General features: G+C 46.7%; 1 protein-coding gene across 6 annotated transcripts in view; it reads right to left on the bottom strand.

The window, feature by feature from the left end:
• SIPA1L2 (signal induced proliferation associated 1 like 2) overlaps positions 1-17,548 on the bottom strand; it is a 225,605-nt gene that overhangs the window by 50,681 nt on the left and 157,376 nt on the right. For all 6 annotated transcript variants that reach the window (XM_040464906.1, XM_040464904.1, XM_040464907.1 and 3 more), the window contains exons 8-10: positions 15,444-15,601; positions 8,857-9,433; positions 6,065-6,339 (exon numbers count right to left, since the gene is read on the bottom strand). In XM_040464906.1, coding sequence (XP_040320840.1) covers positions 6,065-6,339; positions 8,857-9,433; positions 15,444-15,601 — 1,010 coding nt within the window. The remainder of the gene's footprint in view (positions 1-6,064; positions 6,340-8,856; positions 9,434-15,443; positions 15,602-17,548) is intronic.

Genomic DNA, 17,548 nt, shown 5'->3' with positions numbered 1-17,548 from the left:
CCTTACTGTAAAGGTTAGGGCAGTGTCATATATGAAATAGAGACTACATGAAATATTAATTCACTTTTCCACATATTTCCTTAATTTATAGATAGAAAGGCATCTAGACTATACATAGAAAAAGACTCATCTGGATCATAAACCCACTTGACCAAGCCCTTTGCATAAAGGTCTTGAATTGAAAAGGCGTGTGTCATAGGAGATGCCAAGGGAGACTACCTGGTCCTGAATAATTCATCGGCTTCCACCCCTCTCCTTCCTCGGCAGACACAGGGGCAACAGAGTCGTCACCTACTGTATACCCAGCACACTGTTCAACTGAAAACACAGGCTCGGAAAGTTCTTCATAAAGCCAACCTCCTTCTTTTTTTTTTCTCCTGGAAAGCCTGAGACCAGAGATAACGTTTTACTGCATTACATACTTCAAAGTGAAATACAGGAGATTCTCAATAGCTACGTGATGTCTGATTTCTGATGAATATATTTCCATGAGAATACCCACTGGCAGCCCATGACCATAGCGTGGTGTTAGTTGTCACGAACGTGCCTGTTATTTGCCTAACACAACGCTCATGCTCACTGTCACCCTCTGCGCTCCTGTGACAATGTCAGTGACGTTCCAACCTCTCAAAGTGCTAAGAAAGCAGGAGCGCTAAAGTGTCGATCATTGGCTGGAGAGGGTGAGAGCGTTTCCCGCACTGAGATACGTCGTATTGAATAATACACTGGAATTTGGGAAATCCATTTTTAAGCAGCATAAATATGAATGGGAAGTACTGAATTTTATTATTTAAAAAATTTTTTTTAATGTTTTTATTTATTTTTGACCGAGAGAGAGAGAGAGAGACAGAGAGAGACAGAGACAGAGTGCGAGCAGGGGAGGGGCAGAGACAGGGAGAGAGACACAGAATCTGAAGCAGGCTCCAGTTGTCAGCACAGAGCCCGATGCAGGGCTTGAACTTGGGAACCGTGAGGTCACGACCTGAGCCAAAGTCAGAGGCTTAACCCCAAGGCGCCCCAGGAAGTACCTACTGTATTTCAGAATGCCAAGTAGACGAAAAAGAGTCCAGGGAAGGAACAATGATGTCTGTCCCAGCCACGTGAATAGCCTCGGTGCCCGGCCAAGTTTGTGGCACAAACTAGTTAAGAGTGAACGAGAGAATGACTGAGCCAACACTCGAGGCCACCCAGCTTTCATTCCTTCGGGAGATGCAACGCTCTTACTTCAAGGAGGGAGAGAAGAATCTGAATTTCACATTGGAGGGACGGTGCAAGAAGATACAGAACCTGTTCCCAGCTCACATTAAAACTCATTTTTCTTATCCAGACAAGTCAGTTGGAAACCTCCCGTTAGTCCAGATTTGAACTCACTGTCTACTTCACATACACAGATCTCTCTCCAAAATGCTAACCTGACAAAATCGAGTTTCCCTTCCTATTTCTAGTTCCCGGTCGTCCCGTGTGTACGTCAGGGAGTCAAACGGTCCGGCCCCAAGCAGCAAAGCAGAGCAACGTGAAGCTTCAATTTACAGAGTGAGCTTAAATCAAAGTACAATAAATTTATACACACGAGCATAAAGCTTCACTAGGATGATGAGAGAATCACAATTTAGATGCAGGGTGACATGACACAGTTTCCACTGTTTTGCATCATATAATCTGTCCGGGATGGTAGGTCAGCAAAGTAGGAGAAATCACACGAAACGGATGCGCCACAGCAAGGCGTTTCATTTCCACATTTATTGGACGTATTTACGGAATCGCTCACACTGTGTAACAACTCACGCCTAATTCTGATGAGTGGTTATTTCCTCTCCATCCGCCTTTTAAATTGATGGGCTCGCCTTAAAATGACATTGATGGAGTGTCAGGCACCTTTGAAGGCTAGGGGCGGGGGCAACGTGATCCCTTGCCAAACCAAGGAAGAGATCCATTAAGTGTCTTCAGTGGGTCTTCTTTATCTTTGCCACAGAGGGGTCCGCGTGGGAAATGCCCTCGCTCCCTGCAAAACCTCATTTCCATCTGAAGAGTGCTATTCCCAAAATGCTTCTTGCCACTCATTCCCCCATCTGTATGAATTCGCTCGCAGTCCAACCCCAGCATGACATCCCTTAATAAGCATTCCCGAAGGGGTGCTCCCTGCTCAGTATGTTCTGGGACTCCACAAGGAACAGGGAAAATGACTCTGTCTTCCTTCCAAGTGGAGGGACAGCTGGATTACCATCACCCTTAGGCTGGGGAACGGGGCTTCGAAGTGTGGGGTGGTTTTTGAGAAATACTTTCCCAACTAAAGACTTCATTTAATCCAGCAGCTTCTGAGTCATGAGCAAACACCTTCTGACCTGTGAACAACCAGAAGTCTGTTAGGGGACGGGCCTATCCCACTGCTGATGGGAATAGACAGGCTGGAGGCGAATCGTTCCCCCCCATTCACATCCCGCAGGACAAAAATCCAGCTGATAAACAGCAACAACGAATTGAAATTTGAACTGAACTGAAGTTTTTAGTCTATCATTCACGAGGCTTACGAAGATCGAAGATCGAAATATCTTGCCATTCATTGGTTTGGTTATTTTGTCGTCCTATGGCTCTTACGTTAAAGACACACACACACACACACACACACACACACACACGCGCGCGCACACACACGCACACATATGAACATCTCTTTTTTTGCCCTCTCCCTGACAAGCACTCAGAACACTGTGTGGGAAAACCGATGGTAACTGCCCATGCCACAAATCACACGTGTAGTTTTAGCCTGAGGCAGATCTTTGTATATTTTGTTAAGGAGACATGGCACTATGCAATGTTTCATTTAAAGGGTTTGTAGTTTTGGGGCACCTGGGTGGCTCAGTCGGTTAAGCATCCCACTTCGGCTCAGGTCATGATCTCACGGTTTGTGAGTCCGAGCCCCGCGTCGGGCTCTGTGCTGACAGCTCAGAGCCTGGAGCCTGCTTCGGATTCTGTGTCTCCTCTCTCTGCCCCTCCCCTGCTCATGCTCTGTCTCTCTGTCTCTCAATAATAAATAAACATTAAAAGGTTTGTAGTTTAATTTTTTAAATGAGTCGAAGTGCTGCCCACTTCCCCTTTTAAGGGCCCCTCTCCTACTGTTCCTTCAAAAAAAAATCTAGTAATGCGGAGGCTAAAAAAAAAATCTAGTAACGCAGAGGCTAAGCTTGCTAGAGCACGGATGCAATTTCAAATGACGTTTCACACTTGCGCTGCGGTCTGAAGCAAAGGACTGTTATTGCAAGGGCTGCTTCCTGTCACGTGAAGCTGCCTGACGACAGCCAAGTGGTTTTATCAGGACCCCCAGACAGTCCCAGGCGGAACACGAACCCCAAACTGACAAAAATACGGATCTAAAAATTTACAGATTCAAATGCCCACAAAATTGGAAGACTGAACTGAAGGAATTTTAAATGATACATGCGAGGCTTTAAACCTTCATGACTTGAAGGAATGCGGGTGGGGGCAGGGAAAGTGTCACTACCAGGCACACAGCTAATTCTGCTCCTGGAAAAGGTAAAAATGCAGAAGACAGTTATCCCAGATTAATCAGGAGAGAAATCTGTATCTTCAGGGAATGACATTAATGAGACTCTGAGGACACTAAGGCAAAATCTCGAATCTTGAATAGCTTCAATAGGCACATTTGCATTTAAAACAAAGAAAGAATTCATTTCCGTGCAGACCAAGGCAGAGATAACTCATCGTCCTTGGATGGAAAACTAACAGCCAGAACTTTTAAATGGTAAGTTTTTGTTTGTTTGTTTTAGCTGAAAAACCATTCAGTATTTCCTAGGAAATTCTGTTCTTCCAAATCGTATGTTCTGAATACCAAACTTAATAATGTTAACATCGTTATTAACCAGATCTCTTGTAAGCCTAAAGAGTATCTTACTGAAAAACAGTAGGCTAGAATTATAAACAGACGAGAAATTTTGTTTTTTAATTCAAAGAGAGAAAACATGGTAACCCTTTTGTCTAATTCCATAGCAGTACTCAACCTCTAAGAGTCTCACCAGATTTATAAATCTGTATTTCCACCAGAGGAAGAAAGACATCTTACCATATGGGAATATTTCTGGTAACCTGGCTTAAAATTTATTTTAAAACACGTCACTTACACAATACGGTGACTTCAAAGGTCTAAAGGCTTCGCCTTCTGTTATTTTCAAGTCTCGTTTTTTTAAGATATATTTTTAATAGTCTATTCATTTTGAGAGAGACAGTGCGAGCTAGCAAAGGGCAGAGAGGGGGAGAGAGAGAATCCCAAGCAGGATCTGTGCTGCCAGTGCTGAGCTCGATGAGGGACTGAGCCAAAATCAAGGGTCAGATGCTCAAACCAATGAGCCACCCAGTGACCCCTCCAAGTTTCGTTGTTAATAAAAATAGTCTGTCTTTGATTCCTTTGCATTCATACCACCACGTGTGCTTCGTGGGATTCTTGGAAAGCAAACGGACTGAACAGGACAGAGTCTGGCAAGGCAACAAGGAGTGCCTCGGATATTTCCCGTGACACGCGGCTGCTATTTTCTAGAAGGATTTCAACTCGTTAAACCTTTATTTTGTAAACCTACCGGGCAGACATAAGAAATAAGGCCACAGAAAGTCAGGCAGGCAGCAAGTGGTAAGAAATCTAACAGCAACAGATGTTTGCAAAATTCCTCAGGGAGGAAGAAGGTGGTATATATACCTCTGGTCTGTTTTCTAAAAAAGGTCACGGTTTCGAGTTGGGGTAGCCAATGAAGAGTAGCCACGTGTGGCTAAGTAAACCTTAACTGAAATGCAGAATTCACCTCCTCGGTGGCACTGACCGCGGTTCCAGTGTGTGACAACTGCATGTGGCTAGCGGCTGCTGTTTTGGGCAGTGCAGATATAGAACCTTATCATCGCGGAGACGGAGACAGGACAGCGCTGGTTTAGAGGACAGAGAAGGTACCAGGAATGACCTCGGTTACCACGGAAATATGTCCAGAAGGGGGTACAGTCATCTTGCTCTCTTGGGATGACAACACTGTCTTTTAGAGCATAAAAACACTCATGTGAATATCCTAAAGTTTTATTTATTTATTTTTTTTAATTTTACCTAAAACGTGTGGGGGTTCTGAGTATGCCGGAAGGTGTTAAGTGCTTTACGTGTGTCATTCTTACGTAATCTTCGTGAGAGCAGTAGGAGGTAGGCAATATTATAATCTCCATCTTACAGGTATTAAACGAGGCTCACAGAGAGCAGGTGCGTGACCCAAGAACACACAGCGAAGGCATGGATTCCGAGCATGCCTTGTCTCTCAAAAGCGAGAGCTTGGAAGGCAGCCTGCGGGAGCTCCTTCTAAGCCGGAGAGAGAAGGCACACGGTGGGCCACAGCCAGATGGATGGCTTGTTCTTAATTAGCATTCTTTCCCTTTGGGCCTAATATTTTCCTGATGTTGAGCATGGTTATTTTCTATTAACAAAGGAACAGAATCACTTCCTAATTCCATTCTGTTCCTCCTCCCCACCATCCACCCGAGCTCCTGCGCATAGGTTTCTCGTGACAGCTTATGGGAATGTCCCGTACCAGCTCAACTAGAATGGACTAGTCACTTCGCACAGTATGTCTGAGATTCCACTGTCCCTTCAGACATACAGGCACTGATCTCTTACATACCCTGTTAATAATCACTAGCTTCGCGTTCCGGAAAGGAATTCTAGCAGTGCAATGTATTTAACTTGCTAAAAGGTTGAGCCGTGATAAAGAATATTTCCTGTTGGGTCTCGTGGTCCAGGTGAATCAAGCAGGGGCTGTGCCCCTTAGTCTGTAATATCTCACTCAGCTTTTACCTGGTCAATGTCCCTGTAAATTGCTTAGAAAATTGGAAGTTATCATTTATTACACGCTAATTACTTTTTTAAAGCTCTTTTTTAAATTGCTCTAATGGCTGATGTCCAAACAACTCTGGTTGAAGATGCACGTGCCTACATCTTCTGAGGACCCCGCGGGAGCAGCTAGGACAGCACCTGCCACAGCGGCCAAGGAGGGGCGAGTGCTGCTTAGCGCCTCCCGTGCCTTACCTCCGGGGTGAGCCGTCATCGTGGGGCTGGATGATGACCACCTTCACGGTCACAGAAGTCCGGAGTAGGTCAATCATCTGCTCGTGGGTCAGAGTGGCCACGGCCACCTTGCAGATCTCCACGAGGCGGCTCCCCTGGCGAAGGCCAGCCTTCCAGGCAAAGCCGAAAGGTTCCACGTCGGCAACGATTCCTTCGAAATTCACGTGGAAGCCAAGCTGGCCCAGCCCGTTCCTCCTCAGGGTCATTTCCACAGTCTCGCAGCCTCTTGTCACTATCTGCGGGGGAAGGAGACCGTGAGAGACACCGCTGAGGAGCCCAGGGTAGAGGCGTGCACATAACCCTCCCAGCCCTTCCCTCCAGCTGTCCCGGTAAGGACGTCACCTTCCCGAGTTCACCAGAATTACCCGTGGCATCAGATGCAGGGAAAAATCACAAAAGTAAAACTACGGCTTCATTCTTCCAAGGCAAATATACTCTTGAAACGGGTGTCCTGCATTGACTTAGAAGCCACTGACCTGGAGCCCGTGAGCTTCCGACGGGCTCTGATAACTCCCTCCTCCCCTTCCTTGGGTCAACCGACTTGGCTCTTAAGCGTATAAACCCCGCGATTCCAGACGGGCGGTAGCAATGGAAAAAGGGACTCTGTCAAAACTGTGACGAGTATCGCCCGTGAAACATGACGAGCTATTAGACAATTTCATTCAACTTAAAAACCGGCCCAACCCCCTACCAAGCTAGCATCTGGAGGGCAAGTCTCTCTGTGCTTGCTCTCCCTGTGCACCGGCTCTGTCCTCCGGGAAGCCCTCTCGTAGGGACAGATTGCCTCCGCTCGCCTGGGGGGGGAGCACCGTTTAGCTCACGCGGGGGCAGGCCCGCCAGGCTCCTGGGCGTCTGCTGACAAGGGCAGAGTGGAGGATGGGCGCTCCTGCAGGCAGCAGAGACCTTCTGTGCCTCCAGGCCACCTCTCCTTCTTTTGGGGGCCAAGGGCAACTTCCGTTGGCTAGGGGCCAAGCAGTGGCAGCCTGCGCGCCCCAAAGCGTGCGTCTGCAGCAGGATCCCAAAAAGGAACCTGGAAGCAGGGTGGTCTGCATCCCACACGGTGCACTAAAGCGCCGGCAATCACCTAATGCCACCCTCAAAAGTGATAACCGAGAACAACTCACCGGCACCGAAAGGAAAACACAGGCTCGTTAAATGTCATTTGAGGACCACGGCATCCCTCATCCGCGGCACATTTAAAGTCAGGGGGCATCAGGCCTGTCTCCCCCAAAGCACTGGGCCAACGTATGAAGCTGCCGTTTAATAAATGCGCCATTTCCATGAGACGCGCTCTGAATGCACAGATTCCTACTTAATAAGAGTGTTAAGTGCAGCCGTGGGACGGGGCTGCTTCTGTGTCTGGCCGCTGTGTTGGCGGTTTCCATGGTTACCATCACAGGTGCGCGCGCTGCCAATCAACTTCCCACCGACACATGTGACGGCTTGGGGCTCAGGGCAAAGTCCTTGGGGCAAGGGACTGCCAGTCTCGGTGAAACTTTGAAAGACCGGAGCTTCCAAAGTTCCGAGCTGAACTCGTTGAAAACTGTTGGGAAAGTACTCTTGTCGCACGCACAACCTGAGTAAAATTTTCCTCCGCTCCTCTTTCAACCTTGGTTCAGCTAGGCTCTCCTACCAAAAGTCTACATAGGTATGACACATACTCTGCCTTCTTTCAAATACTAATGCAGTCGTCAGTTGAAATATAACATCGTGTGTCAGCCTGAAGACTGAACAGTCAAGCTCTTCCTGAGTCCTACGTGTCTCTTCTGCTTTTTTTCCCTCCAACCACCTGCTGCCTGCCCTACTTTTGCTTTTTGCTACCTTTTTATCCCTTCTGTCCCTTGCTTCTTAACATCTGCAAGGGATAAAGGATCGTTTGTTTGCAGTCCTTTATAAACTTACAGGGGCTCAATTATCATAGGAAAATGGTGGCTTCCTAGCCATGTACCCAGGAGGGCAATATAATTTGCGGCGCACTTTTGGGGGGGGGGGGCGACAGGTGGTGTTTGTTTGTGTCGTTGTTTTCGGGAGCACAGGTGATGATAACTCTGGATCTCCTAAAAAGAAGTATTTATGCTATTACCAAAAGTACAATGTGTCCTGGGACTCCAGACCACATAAACCCATCACAGACTTGATCGTCCCCACATCATGTCTGTGTTTGTGCACATGCACCCAATATGCTGCTGGACACACGGAGGCCTGTTCCTGCAAATTTTTTTTTAAGTCTAACTTAATGGGTAATTCTATAAAACCTCCTCCTCAAGAAACTGTGGCTGGCGATTAATAATGTATTTAATCAGGCAGACTAAATGAAAATACCTGCTGTATCAACATGCACAGAATTGAAGCTGCAAAAAGGAGTTACTCATTCATAGGGTCAACAGCAACTGAGTGCCCATTAATCCCCCTCTGGGAGGGTACTGTCCCGTCAGTCTCCACAGACACACGTAACATCTGGACAATTCTCCATATCTGTGCCTTCAGATACTAAAAAATACATCCCGGTGTTCCCTTTCGGAAGCCGGTTTAACTTTTCCTTTCCAATTCGTCTGTAATGGGCGCTTCTCCAGCACCCATGAATTCAGCAACCGCTCAAAAGACATGGAATTGGAAATCAAGCTCTGTAGCCACACAAGATGGTAATTCATTCCTGAGGGGCCACAACTGCGGTGGAATTTCCACAGCGGACGCCATCATGAATCTGGGACTGAAAGCCCTCAGGATGGTGGAAATACACGATCTGTACTTACTCCTAATCGCTGGACGATTTCCCTCACGTCTTCAGCACAGTTATCCACTGAGGACAGAAGGATACATTCCCCTCTTTCGTAAAATACTTTGATACTCATTAATCCAGAGGTCCACCCAATGACATCCCTGCAGGAACAGTTAAATACAACGTTCTTGGAATCCTTTTCAATCAACATTATGAATTCGTTGGAAATCCCAAGAAGGCATTCAATGTCAGCAGACTGGCCAAAGTCCCGAGCTATTACGTGCCACATGATTGCTCCGACGCTGAACAGGTGGGCATCCTTCCTTGGCTTCACTTTCTCCTTTTTCTTTGCACCCAGTGTAATGAAGCTGAATTTCACAGAGGTGTCCACAGTGGCGGTCGTGACAAAGTTCTCCGCCAGATCCTTCAAGTACTCTTGCCTTGTTCGAGTGGCCATAGCTCGAAACTTTTCCGACTTATGGGCTGCATTTTCTGCGTTGATTACTTTGGCTAAAAGGAAGTCCCGGAATACTGCTGACTTTGGGAAAGTAACTCCTTTGGGAATTGGTGGGCCAAATGGTGGTACGTCTTTTGATCTAGACACCCCAACACTGAGAAAGAAAAAAAAGAAACAAGATGAGCTATAATACCATCGTACTTACCTTCAGAAATGTGATATATACCCATACTCTCAACTTACACCATTTTTTGGGTAGCTTTTTGTTATGTAATTTCTGGATACCTAGTTTTTGTTTTTCAAACTTGGTAGATGGGTTTTTTTTTTCTTCAGTTTATTCATTTATTTTAGCAATGTCTACACCCAATGTGGGGCTCAAACTCACAAGCACGAGATCAAGAGTTACATGCTCTTCTGACTGAGCCAGTCAGGTATCCCGATGGGGGTGGGATGGGGGGAGTGTTATGGGCTGAATTGTGTCTCCTCAAAATTTTACACTTAAGTCTTGAACCCAAGTAACTTGGAATGTGATCTTATTTATGGATAGGGTCATAAAGACATGATTAAGTCAAAATGAGGTCATTAGGGCCCAATCCAATCTAACCGGTATCCTTTTAAAGAGGTTTTGGACACATAGAGAGACACTAGGGACACATGTTCATAGAGGAAAGACCATAGGAGGACCCAATAGGAAGGTGGCCATCTGCAAGCCAAGGAGAGGTCTCAGGAAAAGCTACACCTGCCAACACCTTGATCTTGGACTTCCAGACTCAGAACTGTGAGAAACAAACGTCTGTTGTTTAAACCACCCTCTGTGTGGGTACTTTGTCATGGCCGCCCCAGTGGACTTAGATAGGGGGTAATGGACCAATCAGTGGGAAGGGAAACCCAGAATTTCAGATGGCACCAGGCTGGTACTCTAACTCTGCAGCTGGTCATCATGGAGAAAGAGAGCAACGCTTTCAGTGGAAGTGAGGTTATTAGCCCCAGGTGGCTGCTCGGGATCTCACTGGTACTGGACACAATGATCCCACTTTACAGAGTCAGAGTTCTTTAAGAAAAAAAAAATTTTAATGTTTATTTTTTGAGAGAGAGGGAGAGACAGAACGTGAACAGGGGAGAGGCAGAGAGAGAGGGAGACACAGAATCCGAAGCAGGCTCCAGGCTCCGAGCTGTCAGCACAGAGCCCGACGCGGGGCTTGAACTCACAAGCCGTGAGATCATGACCTGAGCCGACGTCGGATGCTTCACCGACTGAGCCACCCAGGTGCCCCTACAGAGTCAGAATCCTTAAATGTCCCATTTTTTAAGGAAGTGCTCACTTGGTCACGTTTTGAAAATCTCAATAAAAGTGTTATGGGAGTAAAATTTTGAGTTTCCAGGGACCGGAAAGATCAAATGTAGGGTGACAATGCTCTACAATAGGTCAAAACCAACAAGGCTCGCCTACCTCAGGCAGAAGCTATAGCTGTCTCAAATCCTTTTTGGAATAAGATCAACTATGCAGAGTGAATTAACGATACTGAACAAATGAAGCACTGAGTGGGTGAATGAATGAATTCCATGACATCTGTGCCCGGGTTAGTGGGCAGCCACTGCCATCCGAGGAGTGGTACTAATCCCACATCTGCCCGGGCGGATACCTTCTGTGGTGGGGTGAGCAAAGGGAACAATCCATACTCCATCTTTATCACTGTAGAAAACCCTGAACGTGGCGAACTAAGGAATTAGCTAATTCTGTCCAAACTGTCAGGTGGGAGCTCCTCCTCTGGAAAGTGGTTGGCTAGACTCTAAACAGATCAGTCTCCACATCGCTCACCTTTGCTTTCACTCTTCAGGAGGGAGAGTCACTTCCGGGGGGTTGGGCAGCGCGGTGGAAGGCAGTGTGCCTGGGGCCGGAGCTGGTGTGAGAGGGGAGGGGAGGACTCACTCCCTTGGGACAGAGGCACCAAATTCATTCACAGATGGCAGCATATGCACCAAACCAGATGGTGATGGGGCAGACTTGACTCGTGTCCCCACAGGAAGGCCCTAAAAATGCCGTAGAGGCTGAAGTGTCTTTGGGACCAACCTCATACTTGGCTCGTCTCCCCTCTGCTACGATGCCTAGAGTGGACATTCTAGACTGAGCAGGAAATTCATTTGTCCTCACGTTTTAACTCCCAGAGAGCGGTCACAAAGCTACCCGTCTAGACTTGTGGCGAGGGTAACCACACCTCGTTGCTTCTTCCCTCCACGTCAGTGAGCCCACATGGCCTATCTGCCACTGGGATCTGCCATCCCAATAAGCTCACGTGATCACCTCTCATAGATCTGTTTTTTTTCCTTCTGGTAATGAGCATAGACTTCTGGAAGAATTTTACCCACAGAAGGCTGAGGAGGCCCAATCTCATTTGACACCTTGCAGAATTACTTTTTGCACTTGGCGCGATGGATCTCCAGCTACTCTGACTGCAGCTGACGTGCACGTGAGCCAAAGCATCGGGGACAACTTTTTATATCTAAATATGTTCCGAAAAAGCTTTCGCTAGTCTAGAAGCTAGGGGCTCCGCAGTAGACAGAGGGAGGCATCGCAGTAGACAGAGGTAAAAGGGCAATTCTTTCTGTCCCAAATTATTGACCCGAATATCTAGGTGGACCTTCCCCCTACAATGTATGGTGCCTGATCAACTGAAATCCAAGAACCAAAGGCAGCCAGAATTTAGGTCTGGAGATTCTAGGAGTACTACGATATTATGGGACGGAGATCAATGAGAGATAGCTGGTTATAGAAGTTTATACAATCCTTGGTTCTTTCAGACACAGTTGGCGTCGGGGGAATATCCCTTTGCCAGATTTAGATAATTGCCAATGGGTTGAAACAAGACCGTGTTTCAGAATTTCTTCTTTTCCCCAAGTACCTTGATAGCGAATCTAAATGTAAGACCCCTCCCCCGGAAGAACAATATAAAGATGAGCATTCCCGAATAGGCAAGTTGAAGGGTTTTAGGAAAGCAAAGTGGTGGAGAGCAGGCTCTGTGCCCTGTGTGGGATTCCAGCTCCACTGTTTTCTGAGAGGCTCTGAGCTAGTGATGTAATCCCCTCAGTGCCTCAGTTCCCTCATCTGTAATGTACGTCTGTGTATTTATTTATTGAGAGACTGAGCGAGGGAGTAGGAGAGGGGCAGAGAGAGAGGGAGACACAGAATCTGAAGCAGGCTCCAGGCTCTGAGCTGTCGGCACAGAGCCCGAGGCGGGGCTCGAACTCAGGAACTGCGAGATCACGACCTGAGCTGAAGTCAGACGCTCAACCAAATGAGCCACCCAGGCGCCCCAGTTTCCTCATCTGCAAAGTGGAGTTTCAATTGTGCCATTCTCAAAACTCCATGGTGAAGTTTAAAGGAAAAAATGCAGGCATAGCTATTATTATGCAAATTGTTACTATCAAATAGTACTTCTGGCAAGTCTGTTGCCTCCAGACCTGCCTCTCCAAGGTGAAAGCATGCCCTTCTAGGTTTCTGGGCTTGTCATCCAGGGCACGTCAACCCAACCGCACTTGTAGACGATCGGTCTGCACTAAGGGGTAGCACAGGTACCCAGGACACGCTGTCACTCACACCTGCACAGAGCTCCTCAGGGAAAACAGTACTCGCCGGGGTTCCCTGAGATCTGTGCGGTCCATCCGGTCTCCTTCGAGACACGTCCGTGGATTAAGACGCGGCAATTCGGAAAACAGTTGACCTGGACTATATTTTGTCATTTCCTTGGAAATTCTCTTAATGAATTTATCTTGTCACTGGTCTGCTTTGAGGACCAGATAATAAACGAAAGGGCCCTAGAAGGTGTTTTTGGAAAATGTGAGCGTCGTAACCTTATTCCATGTGACAAGAGTTAATGTGGCTTCATAAAATGTGATGGAATGGATGTGACTATAGTATTCAAGAAGATTATTACCGACTTGTTGAGGAATACTCATTGAAGTTTTTAAGCATGGTGGGTATGAATGTTTATGAGGCACTTTCCAGAATTTGAGGTACTCTACTGACTATACATTTGAATCTCATGAGCAAAGGGTAATTTAGTGATAACAACGTGGGTTCTTAAAAATCAATGATTCCAGATTTGAATGATTTGCACGCTGCTATCCTGGTCAGAGAAAACAGGACGCAGTCCACTTTGCTTACGGGAAAGATTTACATCTAGTCCCAGACTGGCTTCAACATCCCTCCCAGGTCATTTTATTACTTCATTTGTTATTTTATTAAAACCAGAAAACCTGAAACACATGAAAATAGACATTACCGTTCCTTAAGATTTTTGGTGCTCGTGCACCATCTCATGAAGTGAGTATAAACGAAATGGAAAGTAATTCAAAATACTTGACTTGACCTAAAAAGAGCAGCCAATAAGATAACACCAAATTCCATAAAGCTGTAGGCTTAAGTTTCCAACCCATGTGGGGCGCCTGTGTGGCTCAGTCGGTTAAGCGTCTGACTTCGGCTCAGGTCGTGGGTTTGTGGGTTCGAGCCCCGCGTCGGGCTCTGTGCTGACAGCTTGGAGCCTGGAGCCTGCTTTGGATTCTGTGTCTCCCCCTCTCTCTGTCCCTCCCATGCTCATGTTTTCTCTGTCTCTAAATAATAAACAAATATTTTAAAAAAAAGTTTCCAACCCATTAGGAAGGTTCCTTTGAGGTTATTCTTCATAATAACCATTCATTGGGTGAGATCTCAGAAGAATAATCCAATTTATCATGTCTGTACCAACATTATTGGTTTTAAACATATCCTCTAGACAGAACGGAGGTTATGCTTTTTTAAAAACATCATTTTTCTCGGATGTGAGTAAGAATCACCGGGGTGTGTGTGGGGGGGGTGGGGGGACGCACCAATGCTCAAGTCAATCCCAGGTCTCTGGGATTCGCAAACTGCACGGTAGGGGCAGAGAATTTCCACACTTAACAAGCTGACCGTGAGGCACCACTCGGGCTGAGAACTACCAGCTTACGGACTCTTGTGCTCCTCTGGGCTGGGCGTGGGGTGGGGACGTGTACCGGCAACAGCTAACACCCAGACCATCTTCTCTACCTTTAGGAGAGCACCCTTCACAGTCTTCAGGGTCTCCCCACCCCGGGCCAGCACACACACAGGCACCCTGCCCTCGGCCGAGCGGCCCAGCACTTACTGTTTTAGGATGAAAAGGGGAAATTTGGGGAGTGCCAGGAACTCTCGGTGGCATTCTGCATAATTTCTGCTTCTTCTACAAGCGGATGTAGGTACCATTATCCTCCACTTTAAGGGAAGGAATTAAAGGTAAAACAGTGCGTACAAAGTACCGCGAACAGCGGGGCTGGGTTCTAAACTCAGGTCAGAGAACCACTCTTTTACCAACACCCCCAAATCTTCCAGCGGTAACTACTTTGTACACGTGTCTTCGGGGGAGGGATAGTCAGAAACAGGCTCGGGATTCTGAGGCACACGTATGGCTTTTTTTTTTTTTTTTAAGGTTTATTTACTTATTTTTGAGAGAGAGAGAGAGAGAGAGAGTGAGCGAGCGAGCGAGCGCACAAGCAGGGGAGGGACAGATAGAGAGAGAGAATCCAAAGCAGGCTCTGTGCTGTCAGTGCAGAGCCTGACATGGGGCTCGAACTCACAAGCCATGAGATCATGACCTGAGCCAAAATCAAGAGTCAGATGCCTAACCATCTGAGCCACCCGGGCGCTGCACGCGTCTGGCCCTTTGAAATCACCAAAGCAAGCGCCAATTCCTGGTCTCAGGCACCCTGGGGGAGGGAGTGTTTCCAAGATCTCGGAGGGGAAGAAATGTTTTAGCCCTGCAATAACTACTTCTGCTAGCAAAGAGCCGAAATGGCCACGCCATCCACCTCTGAGGCTGGGATTAATTAAGCTATGGTTCCGGCAGGGTCTGGATGCGGTTTTTAAGGGGAAATTGAGGAAATGTGTAATCTACAACGTTGAACGCTCAGGCATTTCATTTTTCAAAGCAGGAAAAGAGGCAATTATTTCTTACAGAAACTACCTGAGTGAAGACAGTGGAAATATAATTAGAAAAAGGAAAAAGGATAATTATGGGGTTAGAGATAATAATTGCAAAACAAAGATATTTCAGGAGAAGGTGTTCTGTTGAAATAGACCCCGTGGAATAAAGCATCAGGGATAGCAGACTCACCTGTAACACACGTTTTCGGTACACGGATTGTGCACTTTGACTATGACAAAGACGTGCTGAAAGTGAGACCGGATGCTTCGCGGAGTAAAAGGAAGTGCTCCGGGTTCTTGGAAGACAATGGTCACAATGTCATTTCCGATATGCCTTTTCCTCAGAAGCTGCGGTCAAGAAAGCGAACACACAGGGTTACCAACACGGTTTTCTGTAAAAACCCGATGTGTAGAAATACACAACTCACTCGTCTTTCCATCAAAACGAAATTTTTTTTAATGTTTATTTTTGAGCGAGAGAGACAGCGTGCGAGGGGGGAGGGGCAGAGAGGGAGACACAGAATCCGACGCAGGCTCCAGGCTCTGAGCTGTCGGCACCGGAGCCCGACGCGGGGCTTGAGCCCACGAACAGTGAGATCGTGACCTGAGCCGAAGTCGGATGCTTAACCGACTGAGCCCCCTGGGCGCCCCTCAACTTTCAGTGTCAAAGCAGTGATTCGCAAAGCCAGAGTCATTCTCTGGGAGCTAGCGCTCCTCAGTATGACACAGGAAGAACAAGATGGGCTGCGTCTGGAACGTCTAGGAAAAAAAAAAAAAAAGGCCTAACCAAGTTATTCCTTTACCTTAAAACTCAACTCGCGTTCCCTCTCCTTTTCACCTTGGATCTTTCCTACCCTAAAATAATAGCACGTGAGAGCTCAGAAACTTTCAGGGATTTTTTAATGTTAAGTTCTTCAACTTACAGTAAGGAGACAGTCCAAGAGAGCGTAATGATTTGCTAAAAGCCCTACACCGGTGTGTTAGGGCCTTAGCCTGTGTCTCCACATGCATTTCTGCAACACTATTATTTTGGTGGCTAATATATTCACACTAATTAACTGAAATCTAACCTTTCAAATATAATTCGAAAACACAGAATTCTACCAGATTAATGGCTGGAAAATGCAATGGGGTATAATCTTATAAATTACAAACGTCGCAGGAGAGAAGGAACCCCAGAGCAGTAACAGTCTATTGTTTTTAAGTCTCTTTATTTATTTTGAGAGAGAGAGAGACAAAATACGTAAGTGGAGGTGGGGGGGGGGGAGAGGGGGCGGAGAGAAAAAGAGAGAGAGAGGAGGAGAGAGAGTCCCAAGTAGGCACAGAGCCCTATGTGGGGCTCGAACCCATGAACCGTGAGATCATGATCTGAGCCGAAACCAAGAGTCTGACACTTAACCAAACGAGTCACCCAGGAGCCCCCAGAGCAGTAACATTTTAACAGCAATTTCATTTTTGATGTTCCTTTTGCCTAGAACGTTCCCTTCCACCCCCAGTTTCTCCTAGACAACTCACTTAGTTAGGGCTCTCGTTAGGTATCACCTCACCTGAAAGGAACTTTCTTGACAGGCCTACCTTGGCACGCCACCCTGTCTGATGCCCAGGCCAGTTTCTAGTACATTAGTTGCCATCGTCTGTGCTGTTGACTGACTTGTGCATCAGGTCATAATGTCCAGAAGGGCAGGAGACCTGTCTCATAGACTTCTGATTTCCTAGTTTCTAATGGCCTGTCCGGGACATAGCCGACACCCAGTACACATTTGCTGAGTGAACAAATGGGTGATAGAGATAAGCGATCACAGCCACATAACACTGCAATAAAACTGGGATCACACCTTTGAATGTATGTCGATAAATCCATACACAAAAGCCCTCTCTAAGTTTATGCAAGTAAAACCATAGCATCTGTGCTCACAAAGTTTGTGATCTTCAGTTTTAATAGATACAATAATCTTTATAGGAGTTGGTGATGTCACTGCGGGAATGAGATAATCTCAGGTAGTAAATCTCTCTGTACTAGCAATAATGAAGACAACGAGCTTGCTCTTAAATTTATTTGGCACCTATAGAACATACCTCACCGTAAAGAGCATTAAGTTCAACTCTTAAAGCCTTTGAAGCCCAGACACAAAAAAGGGTTGCATTGTCGGGCCCCTGACTTGTGATTTAGCACGATAAAAGGTCTGGGAGCATGGGGACGAGACGTTCAAATGTTCCTTCTTCCCGAGTTCTCTACGTGCCAGTTAAATTACCGAGTCACATGCTGGAAAACTCCCAGTTAAATCAGCCTGGCTG

The sequence above is a fragment of the Herpailurus yagouaroundi genome, unplaced genomic scaffold (assembly GCF_014898765.1).
Source record: "Herpailurus yagouaroundi ecotype Mexico unplaced genomic scaffold, PumYag 530, whole genome shotgun sequence".
Classification (NCBI taxonomy): domain Eukaryota; kingdom Metazoa; phylum Chordata; class Mammalia; order Carnivora; family Felidae; genus Herpailurus; species Herpailurus yagouaroundi.
Note: the sequence above shows the minus strand (reverse complement) of the source record. Positions and strands in the feature narration are given on the sequence as shown.